This window comes from Nicotiana tabacum, chromosome 5 (genome assembly GCF_000715075.1).
Source record: "Nicotiana tabacum cultivar K326 chromosome 5, ASM71507v2, whole genome shotgun sequence".
NCBI classification, from domain to species: domain Eukaryota; kingdom Viridiplantae; phylum Streptophyta; class Magnoliopsida; order Solanales; family Solanaceae; genus Nicotiana; species Nicotiana tabacum.
This window is the reverse complement of record NC_134084.1, coordinates 79,099,062-79,116,809: the sequence shown is the minus strand read 5'-3', so window position 1 is coordinate 79,116,809 and position 17,748 is coordinate 79,099,062. Positions and strand designations below refer to the sequence as shown.

Below are 17,748 nucleotides of genomic sequence, written 5' to 3'. Positions count from 1 at the left end.
CAACTCAAAATAATATTCATGTCCAAACACAACTCTAATTTTCAAAAAAATCATTTCCACTTGAAATTTTTTTTCACTTTTTTTGGAATTTTACAATTCTTATGTCCACTAAGGGTGTGTTTGGTATAAAGGAAAATGTTTTCCGTAGAAAATATTCTCCAAGAAAATGTTTTCTTGGAAAATAAGTAGTAATCTTATTCATTTTCCGGTGTTTAGTACACAAATTAAGAAAAATGACTTCTCAAGAGTATTCATAAATAATTTAGATATAATAAACATGAAGTCATAAACTTTCAAACCAACAACCTTCCGAACTCACAAATTTCATAAACTTTCGAACCGCTAAACTTACAATGGAATTTCGAACTCGTAAACTTTATAATTTTTAAACTTCCAAACGCATAAACCTCCGAACTCATAACTTTGGAACTTGTAAAATTTTGAACCTTTAAACCGATAAATAAAAAACTAAAACTGAAAAATATATTTAAAAAAATATCTTTTGAGGGGGCAGATAAACGGAAAAAATAGAAATTTAAAATTACAAAAAAATAAAAAAAAAATTGAAAGGAAAATATTTTCCAAAACATTAAACCAACCAAACATGGGAAATTATACCAAACACACCCTAAGTGTTGTTGAGACCTGGGCTAAACGATGACCGAAGTCAAAACAAACTCGAATTGGGCCGACAATTGATGCAGCCCTCACCATTATTATATTTTTTTTCTTTCTTTTTTGAGTCCAAAACTTTTTTTGATGTTTTTTTGGACAAAAAACACTTTTATACTGCTTAAAAAAAAAGTTACATAAATGAGTAAAACGCAGTACTATACTGCGAACTACGTTAACGAAAATTAGTCCATTAAAGTAAAACGCAGTACCATACTGCGTTTTACTTTATTTTTTTATTTTTTTTGTAATTCGCAATACTGTACTGCGTTTTACATCAAAACTTTTTTTTTGTAGTTCGCAGTATAATACTGCGAACAGCTTTATAAAACGCATCCCCTTCTTCTTCTTCCTTGGACCATTGAACGCAGCCCCTTCTTGTTTAAAAATTTCGATTGTTCTGGTCCCCCCCTCCCCCACCCCGCGACAAACTTACAAAAAAAAATTCGGCCCCAGCCGTCACCTAAAGAGCAAGGAGTGTAGGTCCCACATACAAGACAAGCTTTAGATTCCTTCTTTCGGGTGCAAAAATTCGATTTCAATCAAATTCAAAAAACTTAAATCAAGGTATTTCGATTTTGTTTATGTTGAAACTCGTATAGTACATGCATATTTGTATTGTTTAATGTGTTTCCATGTTAATTTGTGTTATGTTTGCGTTTAAATTTGAATCTTATTTATACACAGACTGATTTATTAGCTTTGGTACAAAAAATTGTAAAAAATTGATAAATTATTTATATTGTTAAAAAATTAATATTATTTGTTTTGTTTGTTATTCATATTTGTATTTTATGTTAGTTGTTTTTATATGTAATATTGACCTTTTAGCGTAGTAAAATATAGAGCCTTTTAGTGTAGTAAAATATAGAGCCTTTTAGTGTTGTAAAATATAGAGCCTTTTAGCGTAGTAAAATGTAAAGCCTTTTAGCGTAGAGTCTATGTAGTTTAAGTATGTAGTAACTCCAATTACACTTTACAAAATTAATTATTTAATTTATAACAATAAACTTACAAAAGTAACAAATTAATATATATTGTAAAATTAACTCAAATATCGAGCCTGGAACCCATACATAATTATTCAGTCCAATTTTAAACATAATTAATTATTTAATTTATTAAGCTAACAGGCACAATTCTAAAAATGTTGAAATTAACACGCATAATAATTAAGGATAACTCGGTGCTACCGGGCCTCAAATATCGAGCCTGGAACCCGTACATAATTATTCAGTCCAATTTTAAACATAATTAATTATTTAATTTATTAAGCTAACAGGCAATTAATTTTGTTTAAATTATAGTAGACGACATGGACTTTCCTCCGCTTGCGCATATATAGAGCCTAGAACCCGTACATAATTATTCAGTCCAATTTTAAACATAATTAATTATTTAATTTATTAAGCTAACAGGCACAATTCTAAAAATGTTGAAATTAGCACGCATAATAATTAAGGATAACGCGGTGCTACCGGGCCTCAAATATCGAGCCTGGAACCCGTACATAATTATTCAGTCCAATTTTAAACATAATTAATTATTTAATTTATTAAGCTAACACACACAATTAATTTTGTTTAAATTATAGTAGACGACATGGACTTTCCTCCGCCTGCGCATCCCGGACCTGCCGAGGATCAGCTACTAGTGTTGCAGGGCGACCATAGGTCCTCAATTGTATGGGAGGGACAACTATCGATGCAGCCTCTCCGCCCCAAGAGACCTGACAATTTGTGGGAGTTCATCTGGGAGCATCCTTTCCATGCCCGCGTAGTCGCGCGTCTACAGGCTACGGGCTTCTATACGATTTTTGAGCTTGGACGGATGCAGCTTGATTGGTCTCTCATCACGGCCTTGGTAGAGCAGTGGCGACCGGAGACGCACACTTTTCACTTGCCCACTGGAGAGGCCACCATCATGCTGGAGGATGTTCAAGTTCTGTACAGGCTGCGCATAGATGGACGGGCCGTAGCACTGCCCCAGTACATTAGATCTATGACGCGTGCACAATTTTTGGATATGATTATGCATTTTACTGGTTATAGACCTCAGGGTGACGCTGGGGGCAGTCGTGTTGCTTTGTCAGCCATTAGAGATCATATGGCGTTTTTGCACCCAGACATTACCGGCGAGACGGAGGATCTCCATATTGAGAGGTACACGCGGTTGGCACTGCTCCTGCTTTTCGGGTGTGTCTTGTTCCCGAACACTTCGGGGAGTAAAGTGAGTATGCGCTTTCTCCATCATCTTCAGGAGCTGGATGGTTTACCCCAGTAGAGTTGGGGTGCTGCTGTTCTCGCATACCTGTATAAGAGCATGTGCCAGGCGAGCATGGGCCCAGCGGTGGACATATGTGGTTTTCTGCCCCTCCTACAGGTGACAACATTTTCGAATACTCTGTTCATTTCTCCGAATTCTATATGGTCGAAATGACTCATAAATTTTACATCAACCTTTTATCTTAGGTTTGGGCCTGGCAGCGGATCATGTCGTTGCAGCCACCTCTACCAGCACTTGCGCCTGGTGAGGCTTATCCGTTTCTCCCTCTAGCTTCTAGGTGGATTCTCCGGCGTGGGAACTACCGAGGGACCGATGCTCATCATAATCTCCCCCTTATTAGGGATGTGCTAGATATGCTGGTGGACGGATAGGTAGATATGTACCTACACTTACTTGTTTAAATTGAGTTGTGTTTGCGCATACTCACTTTTATGTTATTATTTGGCAGTTCATCTAGACGCCATACAACGACGAGTTGGTAGCTCAACTGCCCTTTTATTGCTCAGTCGATCGAATGCTTTGGAGCACCTCCGTCCCGATGATCTTCTTCGATATGGTTGAGTATCATACCACAGAGCGTGTGCTTCGCCAGTTCACCGTCCCCAGCCTATACCGAGGGATCCTGGATGGGTGGCTATACACTATCAGCAGGATGACCGTGCCAGGCTGGACGATATATATATGGGATGGCTAGAGCAGTAAGTCCTTATTTGGGAGGAGCACCGAGCTGACCGTATTCCGCCAGCACCTACATTTACCCAGGAGGCCACTATTCATATGTATGCGTCATGGTACCGCCGTCACACCCGACTAATTATCGGGAACCCCATTCATGTACTTGGCGAGCGCTACAGACCATACACCGGGAGACACGAGGCACTGGTATGTTTTTTGGCTTATTAATATCGTATAATTGTGATATAGAATTATTTAATTAATATTTTAAATATTTCACAGGCTATTAGCCATCATCACCTCTACCAGTTGGGACAGGAGATGCAGCAGCATACCGACATCCCTGCAGTTGTTGACTATGGCCAGTGGGTGACACAGTTGGCTCGTCGGACCCTGTTTCAGGCGAGAGATGTCGCGAGGTTGGACCACGAGGCTCAGTATGCGGCTCCAGAGGACTACCATCGGGGTAGGGGTGTCCCACAAGGCAGGGGTAGGGCACGAGGGAGGGGTGCCCCGCGAGGTAGGGGTGCCTCACGGGGTCGCGGGGGACGGCGAGGAGGTGGTCCCCAGTAAGGGGGCGTTGAGGCACCTGTCGACCCACATGTTGAGGGACATGATGATAACTTTGGAGTTTTGGCACTTGGAGATGATCATCCGGGTTATATACCTCGGGAAGATGAGCCTTCCAGCAGCATGCCTTCGTACAGCCTTCAGCTATCTCTGCCAGCATCGCAGGTTACCCCATCAGGAGAATTGTCGATCACGGGTACATTCGATGGGGATGTATACCAGTACTTTGCATGCCCATCTACCGCAGCTGAGGATCGGCCCACCCGGGACGTGGATGGCAGGCGCAGGTTGAGTTATGCCTCATCCTCGACGGTTGATGCAGATCTACCACAAGCGTAGGTATGTTTGTATTACTTTAAAATTTCAATTTGTTTTCTTTTCATTAATGAGCTGCCATTAATTAATTTTTAAGGTTTTTATGAAGGCTTCATCCCAGCCCATCTTTGAGCCACTACATGCTTTGATGAGGACACCACGGATGCATATATTCAGGAGGCCGACGAGACCATGGTGGGAATATATTTTTTGACTTAACACGTACAATACAAATATACTTTGTCACCTGCTAAGTTTAGTACTTGTTTTGTAGGTTGCTGACGGCCCGATGGCCTATTCTTCTGATCCTGCCAGATGTTGTGTCGATGATGCTGCACATCCTCACATAAAGAGGCGGCTTGATGATGATGATCCAGATAGTGTACCGGGGCGACAGGGGATGCGACTCAGGCCAGCAGCAACACTGAAGCACACAGGCTGCGGGACTCACTGATTTACTTAGGTTTTTAGTTTGTGTAAATAGTGCATTATGTAAATAATGATAACAATTATATTTTAACAACATTTTTATTTTAATTGCGTTTGAATAGCAGTTTTACTTAACTAGTACACAAGAAACACAAACATTGCAAACGTAACACAAAAACAAACAGTAGAACTAAAACCATTACTGCACAAAGGATAACTAAAACCAGCTTTTTTCACATGGTTTTTATCTTTTTCAGAACGACAAGACAACTCCATAAAACACAGTACTATACCACGCTTTATGTATTAAATTTTTCTGCAATAAACCAGCTTTTTCACATGGTTTTCATCTTTTTCAGAACGACAAGACAACTCCATAAAACGCAGTACCATACCACGCTTTATGTATTAGATTTTTCTGCAATAAACCAGCTTTTTTCACATGGTTTTCATCTTTTTCAGAATGACAAGACAACTCCATAAAACGCAGTACTATACCACGCTTTATGTATTAAATTTTTCTGCAATAAACCAGCTTTTTTCACATGGTTTTCATCTTTTTCAGAACGACAAGACAACTCCATAAAACGCAATACTATACCACACTTTATGTATTAAATTTTTTGCCTATAAATAACGGCATCATTGTAGTTATTTTGTGTGCTCAAAAATTAGTAAAAGCAAATATTTCATTAAAAGTAAGTTTTTTTTTTACTAAAAGCAAATATGTCATTAAATGGCTCAACCTATTCGTCCACCAAAGTGCAACTGTGAAAAAGAATGCTCGATGCAAAATTGTTGGGACAGTGGTAAAGTTGGACGCTGCTACTGGTGCTGTATGAACCAGTTATACAAGGTTCCCGGCGAGCCTATTTGTGATTTTGAGGAATGGGTTGATGAACCATGTTATCAGGAATGCTACAGAGAACAACTGCAGTTTCTTCATAATATGTGTTTATGCCAACGGGAAACACAAAGAGAAAGCGATAGAGTTATTGTAGAAATGAGGGCGAAACTGAAGGAGGTGAGAGAAGAAAAATGGAAAGCACAATGGAATTGTGAAACGCAAAAGGAACGAAAAGAAAAATATAAACGGGAACTTGCGGAGGTGAAGACGAAACTGAAAGAGGTAGAAGAAGAAAAAGAACGAATGGAGGAACGATTTAAGTGGTTGGAGCGGAGAATAAATGGCAACCGGGACTAAACATTGGCATGTATGTGTTTAGTGTATTTTTCATATTTCATGTATTTTTATTATGTTGTCCTGTTATGTTTGTGTTTGTGCTATAATAATGTTTTATTTACATTTTTCTACAATTAAACAGCTTTTTCTTCACTTATTCCAAATTGTGGAACATAATTTTATTTGATATATATTGCAACATACACAAGTACAAACACGTATTACAAAAAAAAACCAAAATAAAAGACTAGGGGTATCCTTGATAGTTGGGTACATTCGACGAACTTGCACCAGGAGCCGGATTACCACCGCCACGCACACCACCTGAAGGACATTTACGACGGTCGTGTCCTGTTTGCGAGCATATGTCACATTTACGCGCATAAACGGTGTCACCAATATCCATTTGGTTCCGTATACGCGTTCTCTTTTGCACTTGCAGCTTGCGCAAATAGTCCTTGTTACATACCATCTTAAAAGGTTCCGGCGGCCAATAATGCTCAACACATAATGGTTGCAACTTCCCACTATACGTGTCTACGTATGCAGCAACACTGTATTGCCTATCAATATAGTTTGTTGCCCCATATCCAACTTGTTGAAAGCACTTCAACGCATGTGCGCACGGTATATGGTAGATGGTCCATTTCCAACATGAACATAACCTTCTATTTTCATTCACCGTCTGTAGATTATTCCCACGATGTCCGCGGATAGCGGTCTTAACTTCAAAAATACCCAGTTCATGATCGTACTGAATAAATGAATGCCATTGTGCTCGCCTCCTGAACCTTTCAAATCTTCTCATAGGTATTGGCATAAATTGAACACCCATGTCCATCAATGTTGATGCAACTGCATGCCTTTCAACAAACCTCTCCGCACTCTGTTTGAATGTCATGCGGACTATGGCAGTGACAGGCAGTCCACGGGCAGACTTCAACAAGCCGTTGAATGACTCCGACACGTTTGTAGTGAGGGCTCCCCATCGTCTTCCGCCATCAGCATGTAATGTCCACATGTGAAGCTCATGCCCCATCAACCAAGTATAGGCTCGTGGTTCTAATTACCGGATCGCTTCCATGCGCCTCGTGAATTTGCACTACTGGTGTTCAGTTGCAGCCATCCACATTAAGTCATGCAATACCTTGTCAGGATATTTCTTCTGGAAATTGGCCTTCTGGTGACGCACACAGTAACAGTGGTATGCATATGGTTCCTGCCATTCAGGCAAGTGACGTACAGAACTTAAAATACCACCATGCCGATCTGATATTAGACAAATACCTGAACGCTGTTTGACAACGTGCTGCTTCAAGTGGTTCAAAAAAAGCGTCCATGTCTCTTCACTTTCGTTGGCACATATTACAAAAGCTAGTGGAAATATTTGCCCGTTGGCATCTACTGCAACTGCAATCAAAAGCTTAATATCATACTTTCCATAGACATGAGTACCGTCTATGGAAATAACAGGACGACAATGCACAAAACCATCAATTACTGGTTTAAATGACCAGAACACATAGTTGAAAATATATTCGGGTCTGTCCGGACTCCGCTCACGCCTCCATTCAACAACAGTCCCGGGGTTAAAGTGTTGCAGTGCGGCCATGTACCTGGGCAGATTTGAAAAAGACTTATCCCAGTCGCCATAAATAAGTTCAAAGGCACATTTGCGACCGAGATATGTCTTTCTTTTGGTTATAGTACAACCATACTCCTGGTGAACGGCTGTAATACACTCTTTAATCTTGAACCTAATGGACACTTCCAAATATGGAATCAAGACAAGAGAAATCAAGTCCACATCCAAGTTGAAGTGATTCTCATTGTATGTGTCCATTTCACATCTGTGCTTGCTAATAAATTTACCCACTTTCCGCAAACCTGATTTCTTCTTGGTGGCACGCAACATCCAGTGACAACCCATAAAGTATCTACGGCATACAACCTTGTATTTCTCCATAGTTGACTCACTTACTGTCATCTCACGACACTTTCTTATACTATAGATTTTTACAGCCCTAATTAAGCGAGCTTTATCAGGGAAATACATGCCCTTTGTCAGAATAGCTGGTCTAGACTCATCCCACATCGCTGACCGAAATTCATCATCATCCCTTGTGAGGGCATCCACGTTCGGCATGCTTGGCAAATTATCAAGGTAGGGAATATTCCGCTCATGAAATGACACGTGGGATTCGTACACTCTTGGTCTAGCGGGAGGTGGAGGAACATGCTCCCTCGTCAGCTCAGGTTCAACATTCACTTCCTCGTCATCATCACCCTCATCATGGAAGGGTGTGTCATCCCCAGACTCATCTGCATTGTTGTCATAATCACTATCATCTTCCTGGCTCTGTGCATCTGCCAAATCACGAGTAAATACGTCGTCTATGGGCAACTGTGTGAGGTTAGGAGCTTCAAGAATCTCATTTTCACTACACAAAAATAACAAAATGATAATATACCCAACTTGATAAATACTTTAGATATAGCTATATCACTTTACTTACATGTCGTACTGTCTTGAAGTTTCATGATGGATATTTGCTTGTTGGTGATGACTCCCAGATGGACCACCGTGGTCCAATACTCCAGAAATACACATATTCCAACTAGGGGCGGGGTCATAACTTGTAAAATTCGTATCCAGACGGTACCCCCTATGAAAAATATGAGTGTTAATACAAATCTAATTAAAACATAAAATAAACATCGCTAAAGCACCCACAGAATTGAAGTTTACCAGTCGTCTTATTGATTATATAAAGTCAAAAAATTATTTTGCAACTGCTCATTCGCTGGTGGTGACAAGTTTAAATCAAGGCAAGCTCTTTCATCAGCAATCTGTCCGGCAAAAACTGCTCTAGAATAACCATCCGATGACTAGGGGTTATCCCTACTATGCACGCCCTCATTATTGGGAACGTGTTCCACCTTGACGTACATTTCCAATAATTTTATTACAATAAATTCCATGTATTCATCCGGAATCCGCAAAAAATCTCTAAGAGTTTCATCATCCTCGATGTTAAACTCAGAATAATAAGCAAACCCCTGCGGAGTCACTGAATACGGAAATCTACCGGTTATTTTAAGGTTAACCGAACACCACCTCTCATTCATTGTTTTACGTAACAACGATACCAATTTATCGTACTCCATAGTAAGCGGCAATTTAACATGACATTGTGGAGGTGAGCTATACCTCACAGAGTTATTCTCCAACACAACCTCACCCCCCAATATAGTGAAACCCTTATTTTTGCCACTTCAGACATTGTAAAAAAATGATTGATAAGAAGAAGAGAGAAGTATGAACGTAAGTTTGAAGATTGAATGAATTTTCATAAAATTGAAACGCCTTTAAATAAGGCAAGTCCGAATGTAAAACGCAGTACAATACTACGTTTTATGTATTGAATTATTGTTATGTCAGTTCATTATTGGTGGGCCAAAAACCAGAGTAAAACGCAGTATCATACGGTGAACAACTTCATAAAATGCAGTATTATACTGCGAATTACAAAAAAAGAAAAATTTGATGTAAAACGCAGTACGGTACTGCGAATTACAAAAAAATAAAAAAATAAAGTAAAACGCAGTATGATACTGTATTTTACTTTAACGGACTAATTTCCGTTAACGTAGTTCACAGTATAATACTACATTTTACTCATTTATGCAATTTTTTTAAGCAGTATAGAAGTAATTTTTGTCCAAAAAAAAAAACATCAAAAGCGTTTTGGACTCTTTCTTTTTTCCTTATCTAGTCTTTCATTATTATATAAACCTCTTAAAACCCTAGGCCAATCCCTTTCTCTATTCCCCATTCGGAGATAGAAGATAGACAAAACAAGGAGCGCGCCCGAGAGAGAGAAGTGAAGGTTGAGTGGGTTGTACATGGCGTTGTACCTATTGTACGAGTCCGCGTCCGGATACGCTCTGTTCTTGGCACATGGGCTTGACGAAATCGGCCAGAACACTGAGGCAGTTCGGAACTCAGTTACCGATCTCAATCGGTTTGGAAAAATCGTAAAACTTGCTGCTTTTAGTCCATTTGAATCTGCTCTTGATGCTCTTAACCAATGCAATGCTGTCTCTGAAGGTCAAAACCTGTAAATGCTATTGAATTTAATTTTTGGCTGTAAAAAATTAATGTAATCCCTCTTTGGGTGTCTTGCATGTGTAGTTAGCTGTACTACTTTGCTTAAAATAGTCGTCTAGTATTTGTTTTTCAGCACAGATAATAATTGGCTTAAATGAGTATAAGTTAAAGCAATAAGTCTAAAACTAGTTGGGGTAGCCTATATGAGCATTTAATATCCCGTTTCATTGTAATATCATGCCTAGGAGAGCGTATTCCTAAGCATTTTATCATAAATTGAGTAGTTTTATGCTGACGGTCAACACAACTCTCATCCTTCCTCCTTTATTGGGTCTTCGCGCCACCATAAGATGCTAAGCTCAAATTTGCTCGAGTGAAAAAAGGGGAAATTGCTGTGATTTGATTGCATCTTGAAGAAAGTAAAAGTTGTCATTTTTATTTTCCTCCAATACTTTAGTTGTGCTCAGGAAATAGATAATTATGCTGCTTTCACTAAGTTACAGATTCTTCTTCATTGTTTCGTTTGTATTAGATAATTTTTCAATGCCTAGAAGCCAAAACACTAGAATATGATGACATGATAGATGAACATAAATGTTTTCTACTAGCTGAGATTCTTTGAATTAGCAGTAGAATACAGGAAATGTAGGTGCAGCAATTGTGGGGTCCTGCTGTGCTAGTATTTTTTTATTTACCTTTGTTGATTAAGTTTATTGGCGATTGGGTTTTAATAATTGGCGTGGCTCGTCTCTTAGGGCAAATGACCGATGAGCTAAGGAACTTTTTGGAGCTTACTCTCCCAAAAGTTAAGGAGGGTAAGAAGCCTAAGTTCAGCCTAGGATTGGCAGAGCCTAAGCTCGGGTCACATATTCATGAAGTGACTAAGTTTCCCTGCCAAAGCAATGAGTTTGTCCTTGAACTTTTACGTGGAGTGCGCTTGCATTTTGACAAGTTCATTGAAAACCTTAAGGTTTGTATTGTAGCTTGAATCTTTCTTTGGCTGTTTTCAGTATTTTGCAGTTGGGCAGTGTGTATCTTACAAGTTTAAACATGCTGCGTAGACGGGACTTGTTAATTATTCTTTCCTCTCTTTCTTGTGTAGTCTGGTGACCTGGAGAAAGCCCAACTTGGCCTGAGTCACAGTTACAGCAGAGCAAAGGTTAAGTTCAACGTCAATCGTGTTGACAATATGGTTACTCAAGCTATTGTCCTTCTTGATACTCTTGATAAAGATATAAATACCTTTGCAATGAGAGTCAGGTTAGTTCCCCCTTTGTGTATAGTCTTGTTTTACTTGATACTGTCATCTTCCATAATCTTTTAGGTAATGCATTTCAAATTTTTTGGGGGCATGATTCCGTGGTGTCCATGTGCATGTGTTACTTCTTAGAGACTTGATCTATGCTTGTAATTGCTGTCATCCCCCTTCTAGTTTATCTCGTGAATTAAATAGATTAACCCACCATCTATGCCTCTGTCCAGTATCCAAACCAATTGCAGTATAGGATATATGTGTGCATGTGTATATGCATGTGTGTAATATTACTTGAAGACCATCTCCCTGCCGATTCCCATTCGTTTTGCATTTGGTTACTGACGTGGTTTTCTGTCAAATGATGCAGAGAATGGTACTCATGGCATTTCCCAGAGTTAGTGAAGATTATCAATGACAATTATCTATATGCTAAAGTTGCAAAATTCGTTGATGACAAATCCCAGTTGTCCGAAGACAAACTTGCAGACTTAACAGAAATAGTTGGAGATGAAGATAAAGCAAAAGAAATTGTAGAAGCTGCCAAAGCATCCATGGGTATGATATCCTTTAGCAAGCCATAGAGAGGATGTTAATACATTTTATTTACTTCTGTCCCTCTAATTTTCAGGCCAGGATTTGTCCCCAGTTGACTTGATTAACGTCAAGTTATTTGCACAGAGAGTAATGGACCTTGTTGAATACAGGAAGAATCTTTATGATTATCTGGTCACTAAGATGCATGACATAGCACCAAATTTGGCTGCTCTGATTGGTGAAGTCGTTGGTGCCCGTTTAATTTCTCATGCTGGTAGTCTCACAAATCTGGCAAAGTGCCCCTCTTCTACCCTTCAGATCCTTGGTGCTGAGAAGGCACTTTTCAGGTAATGAACATTTCTTATAAATGTTTCACGCATCTTATCTTCTTACATATCTGAGATTTTGCCTAGGCCCAATTTCACAAAACTATTAGGTGCGCGTATGTGGCTTTATATATTTCTTGGTTACTTGGCCCATTGCATGAATTACTTCTTTTTAAATCACATCCCAAGTTTCACTTTCACCCTCTTTTTTCTATTTCCCTTCAGAGCCTTGAAAACCAAAGGGAATACACCAAAATATGGTCTCATATTTCATTCTTCCTTCATTGGCCGTGCAACTGCTCGTAACAAGGGTCGGATGGCTCGTTTTCTTGCAAACAAGTGCTCTATTGCTTCTCGTCTTGACTGTTTCTTAGGCAAGTCTCAGTAAGGACGTACAAGTTACGATCATTTGCTTAAAGTTCATTTCCTATGCAATTGTTATTTATCTTAACTTTTGTTTTTTTCATGTGCAGACAAAAGCACTACTGCTTTTGGCGAGAAACTCCGCGAACAAGTTGAGGAGCGACTAGACTTTTATGACAAGGGGGTTGCACCTCGTAAAAACCTAGATGTAATGAAAGCTGCTATTGAAACTGCCGAAGACAAAGGTGTGTACTTTTACTTTGGAGATCGGATTGAGGTAAAATATGAAGTCTGAACATTCTGAAAATGAAACACCACTTCTGTAGGAGTAGAGGGGTAGGACACCCGTCCTTTTTTAGGCTATCGGGGAAATGTATGCATGTGTGTTTGTACATTCACGTGTATGTACATATACATGTACAAACTGTATGGTATGTATGTGCATGTACGTATTATAGGATATACAACTAAGAGTATATTACATAGACATGTCATTCAGACTAGAGGTTGTGTTTGAGCCCATGGGATATGCACTAGAATACCTAGACACTGCACAATTTTCTTAAGTTGCACTGTTTGATAGAAGTTGTGCTGCTGAGATGCTTGTTTGATAAATGGTCCCCAAATTATTATCTGCATGAATGACTTCCAACTGAGTAAAATGCACATATTTCTTGGGTGGACATCACTTTAGCTCCTTTCGCTTAGCATCATCTGCTGGATCTTCATTTTTATTTCTCTAATAAGATGTATTGATCCTTGGTGCTGCTAATTTTTGTGATGCAGACATGGATGTTGATGAGGCAGCTAATGAAGCTTCGACAAAGAAAACCAAGAAAAAGAAATCGAAAGCTGAGATAATGGAAGGTGGACAACCAATGGATGAGGATAAACCATTTGTTGATAGAAATGGTGATGCCTCTGAAGAGCCCAAATCCGAAAAGAAAAAGAAGAAGAAGGAGAAGCGGAAATCAGAACAGGAGCCAGTGCATGAAGAGGATCAAACTGCAGGTAATGGGAATGGTGTGAGTGAGGATGGAACAGCAAAGAAGAAGAAAAAGAAGAGTAAGGAAGGAAATGGAGAGGAACTCCCTGCTGCAAGTGAAGGTAAAAAGAAAAAGAAGTCCAAGGCCCAAGATGATGAATAAATCTGTAAGGTCTTGCGTACCTGATTAAGCCATGGCAGGCTTGATTATTTTCACATCTCCTATTCACCTCCGCAAAATAGTATGTATGCCCCATTTTGGTTCACTCCTAGGTATTTTTTTTGAGAAACTTTCAGAAACCACTATGTTTTAGTGGTTATTAGCTAGTTATAGCTATCATTTACTATATTACTTCCTATAGCTATGTTTTTAGGTTTTTTAGAGTGTATTCGATGTATTTAAGCTACTGTATTCATGAATACAGTAGCATTTCTCGGCCTGAAACAGAGTATTACAACTAGACATATTATTGTATTCGAGTGTATTCACGATACATATTTGTGAATACAGTAATGTAAATAGCGCAATTCATGGTCTATTCAGTTGTTTTTAAACGGAATGTAAACCAATTAACACAATAGACTCCTAATATAGCTCGACAATCACAATTATAAATTTGAATATATAAAATACATAAATTTTATTAATAAAAAAGAACATATGAATACATTGATGCAATATAGCAAGACAGTGAATACAATGAAATATATGAAATACAATGAGATACATTGAAATACAATGAAAAAAGAAGACAATGAAATATCTAGAATACAGCGAGATACATTGAAATACAACGAAAACAAAAGGTATTAGACTCTGCTTAGCCCCAAACTCCGTCATCTTTGTTCAAGAATAACCCTAATGTCGTCTCGTCTAGAGGGCCGCGATTCTGACTCGAAACTCTCAAATTTAGCGCAAAAACGAAAGAAATTCCTTATTTTCAATAGTAGATTGTCTTCTTTTGTTAGTAATTGCGAATTTGGTAGAGAAAGAAAAGCAGCAATGGAGGTGGTGAAAGAAACGGATGGCGGCGACGACGGGTTCTACCATCAACATTTTCGGAATTTTAGGAACTGAGGAATTGAATTAGGAAGAGAGATTAGTGAAATAGAAGCAAAAAGTGCTGGGTTTTCAATAATCTTTTTCGTCCATCTCTCTTCGTGATTGGGACGTGTGGTTCTCTAATGAGAGAAAAATAATACAAAGAGTATTTTATGTCTTAAGGGTAGGAGGTAACCATAAATAAATATTTAGCTATAAAAATCAAAAGGTAGCTATGGAATATAATTTTTTAAAAGGGTATTTATTTAAAATAAATAAGGTATCAACCTTTGCTATAAGAGGTAAAAATTCATATATTTAAATGGTCAAATATGTTATACAACAACAACATACCCAGGTAATGTGTATGCAGTTACCTCTACCTTGTGAAGGTAGAGAGGTGGTTTCCGATAGACTCTCGGTCCAAAGGAGGCAACAAACAATAAAAACATCAAGGTAATAAGATAACAGAAGCGAACAACACACATATAGAATTGAAAATCTATGAATAAGAAAATAAAAGAATAATAGTAACAAAACTGATAAGATTAAAAGAAACAGATAAAACTCTGAATATTCAAAACATTACACCCAGGCTAAAGGCCTAAGCAAGTTTGTACTAGTTTCTCTTGAAGAACAGTGCAAGAGTGAACACCTTGCAGCCTAGTAATGGATATTCTTCTTTAATCCTAAGAGAAATACCTACCTATTTATCCCAATAATTAATGCAAAAATTAATGGCAAGACGTCTAACCAATTCTACTTTTTCAAGGGATGACTCTTTGAACCGCATAATTTTTTTAGGTAGAATTTTCAAAAAATTTGGACTTTTTCCGATGATGAATTTCTTAGATAGTTTTCTTGGGGGAGTAAAGTCTAAAAAAAATACAAAGATTTTCCTTTTCTTTTTAGAACTGATAATGGATTGGAAGAACTTGAGTATCAATACTTTTTGACATGTTTTATGCCGAGACTAAGAGTTGTAGCATTTGAACTGATTTATCTTCTTCGTGTTCTATGTGCCTACATGCCTTGAGAATATATGTGGCTTTATTTTGATACTTAGGCTCATCTTTTGACTCCTATGATTACTTCCATGTGTTGAATTACTATGATATTGTGCTTAGTTGTTCAACTTGAGTGTCGGGTTTGAGCCGTCCGGAGTAAATCCTGTGCATTTTGTGATGTAGGTCTTAATTACATTCTGTGGTATCTTGTGTTAGTCTAGAACTTGCCCCATGTGTTAGTCGAAGCGAAATAAGTAAGCTTTGTGAGTCTAGGAGATGGTGTAGGCGCTTCTTTGATTGTCCATTGAGCTAGTATGCCACCATAAATAAAATATCCTTAGAGAGCTCATTTGAGCCTATAAACCTTTTCTTTGGCACCCACATTACGAGCCGATTCCCTTTTTGTTCTTAATTAGATCCTTTTGAACTTTTACCTCCGAAAACACTTAAGTCGCTAGAAGAATAAGGTGAGAGTTGACGTAGCTTTTGAGTTGAATCATAGAAAGGCCTAAAGGTGCATATATGTTTTGAAAGATCATTAGTCGAAAAATTTAAATTTGAAGAGTGTTGAAAAAAAAAAAGAGAAACAAGAAAAAGAAAATCAAAGAAAATACAAAAAATAAAAGAAAAATTTTAAAAATAGAAAATAGACCTCCTATTCGTTTTAACCTCGGCTAGTGAATGCATAGTTGTGATTAAAAAAGAAAGGCCAAATTTTATATGATTTCATGACATTGCTTGAATTGGTGATGAAGAGTGTGTATTGGAAAGTTAAGTGCAGTGTATTAAAGTGCTTAGGAGGGTTAATCACTATACCCAAATATATCCTACCCATCACTTAGCCTACATTATAACCTGGAAAGATCTAATTGATCCTAGACTTCGCAAGCTTATATTAGTAGAGATATACACTATGGGCAAGCCTATGGAACGATTTCGGGATGCACATGAATTTCTTTGAGAGAGTTAGTGAATTCTTTCGATTTGTAAGTCCTTAAATTATACTTGAATGCATATTTGAGTGTGTGGACTAATTTCTCTTTTTGGTTTGTGGTGAGGGTACATGATTTACAAATTAGTGGTTACGTCCGGACATTTTGAGTTGACACAAGAAGTGAATCATAGTAGGGAATGTATTGGAGTCATCTTTTGAGGTTACGATGTTAGAAGAGGACGCACACATATTTTAAATAGTTTTGGTATGGGTCTAATTTTGAAGAAATATGTCACTAGTTCTTATGTTGAGTTCTAAGTGTTGGTATAAACCATTGTCATTGGTGTGATGCTTGAGTAATTTTTGTTGAAATATGTTTCTTGGCCTTGTGCTTAATTTTGAAAGTTGCTCGAGGACGAGCAAGAGTTTAAGTATGGGTATTGATAAACGGCTAAAAATGCATATTTTTAGTGTACTTTCATCTCATATTTTGTGTAATTGCAGGAGATTACATGCGTTTTTGTAGAATTATGCTTATTACGTACATTTTTATATGTAGGAGCAAGTTGAACGAAAGGTGAGCAAAAGAAGTTAATTCGGGACTTAGAGACAAAAGAAGAACTTCGCTTGTTCACTCTCACATTCACACAAGAGTGTGAACGAGCTAGCTGAGGGGAGCTTGAAAAAAAAACAGCGGATTAAGGCAAAAAGGCATGGAACTACACGAGAGTCCTAGAAGGAAAGGAAAAAGAAAAAGAGAAGAACTTCGCTCGTTCACTCTCGCGTGCCCCGAAGAGAGTGAGCGAGCGAGCTAACCTAAAAAGGTTGTTCCGAAGTGGGCTTGTATTATTTCACCCAATGCTAACCCTATCCCATATAAATAGTCCTTAAACTCACTTTTAAACGAGGGAATTGAACCTAAGGAGGCAAGAACACGCAAGGAACAAGGCGGAGAATTCCTCTACAAGTTTTTTACTTTCTTCTTCCTATTTCCATTATTGGTTATGAATTTTAGTATTGTAGTTTTACATACTTTTATGAGTAGCTAATTATGTTATCTA

General features: G+C 38.2%; 1 protein-coding gene across 1 annotated transcript; it reads left to right on the top strand.

Moving 5' to 3' along the window:
- The first annotated feature begins 9,900 nt into the window (after positions 1-9,900).
- Positions 9,901-14,243, top strand: LOC107825975 (nucleolar protein 56-like). The gene is made up of 8 exons (XM_016652906.2): positions 9,901-10,241; positions 10,997-11,211; positions 11,344-11,501; positions 11,864-12,051; positions 12,125-12,377; positions 12,582-12,730; positions 12,830-12,964; positions 13,506-14,243. The coding sequence occupies exons 1-8, from the start codon at positions 10,037-10,039 to the stop codon at positions 13,865-13,867; spliced, it is 1,665 nt and encodes a 554-aa protein (XP_016508392.1). The 5' UTR covers positions 9,901-10,036; the 3' UTR covers positions 13,868-14,243.
- Positions 14,244-17,748: the final 3,505 nt, after the last annotated feature.

Bases quoted from the DNA above. Each gene is read 5' to 3' on its own strand.
- LOC107825975 (XM_016652906.2), top strand. From the start codon at position 10,037: ATGGCGTTGTACCTATTGTACGAGTCCGCGTCCGGATACGCTCTGTTC. The intron at 11,212-11,343 runs GTTTGTATTGTA...TTTCTTGTGTAG, and splicing joins AGTTCATTGAAAACCTTAAG to TCTGGTGACCTGGAGAAAGC. The intron at 11,502-11,863 runs GTTAGTTCCCCC...CAAATGATGCAG, and splicing joins ACCTTTGCAATGAGAGTCAG to AGAATGGTACTCATGGCATT.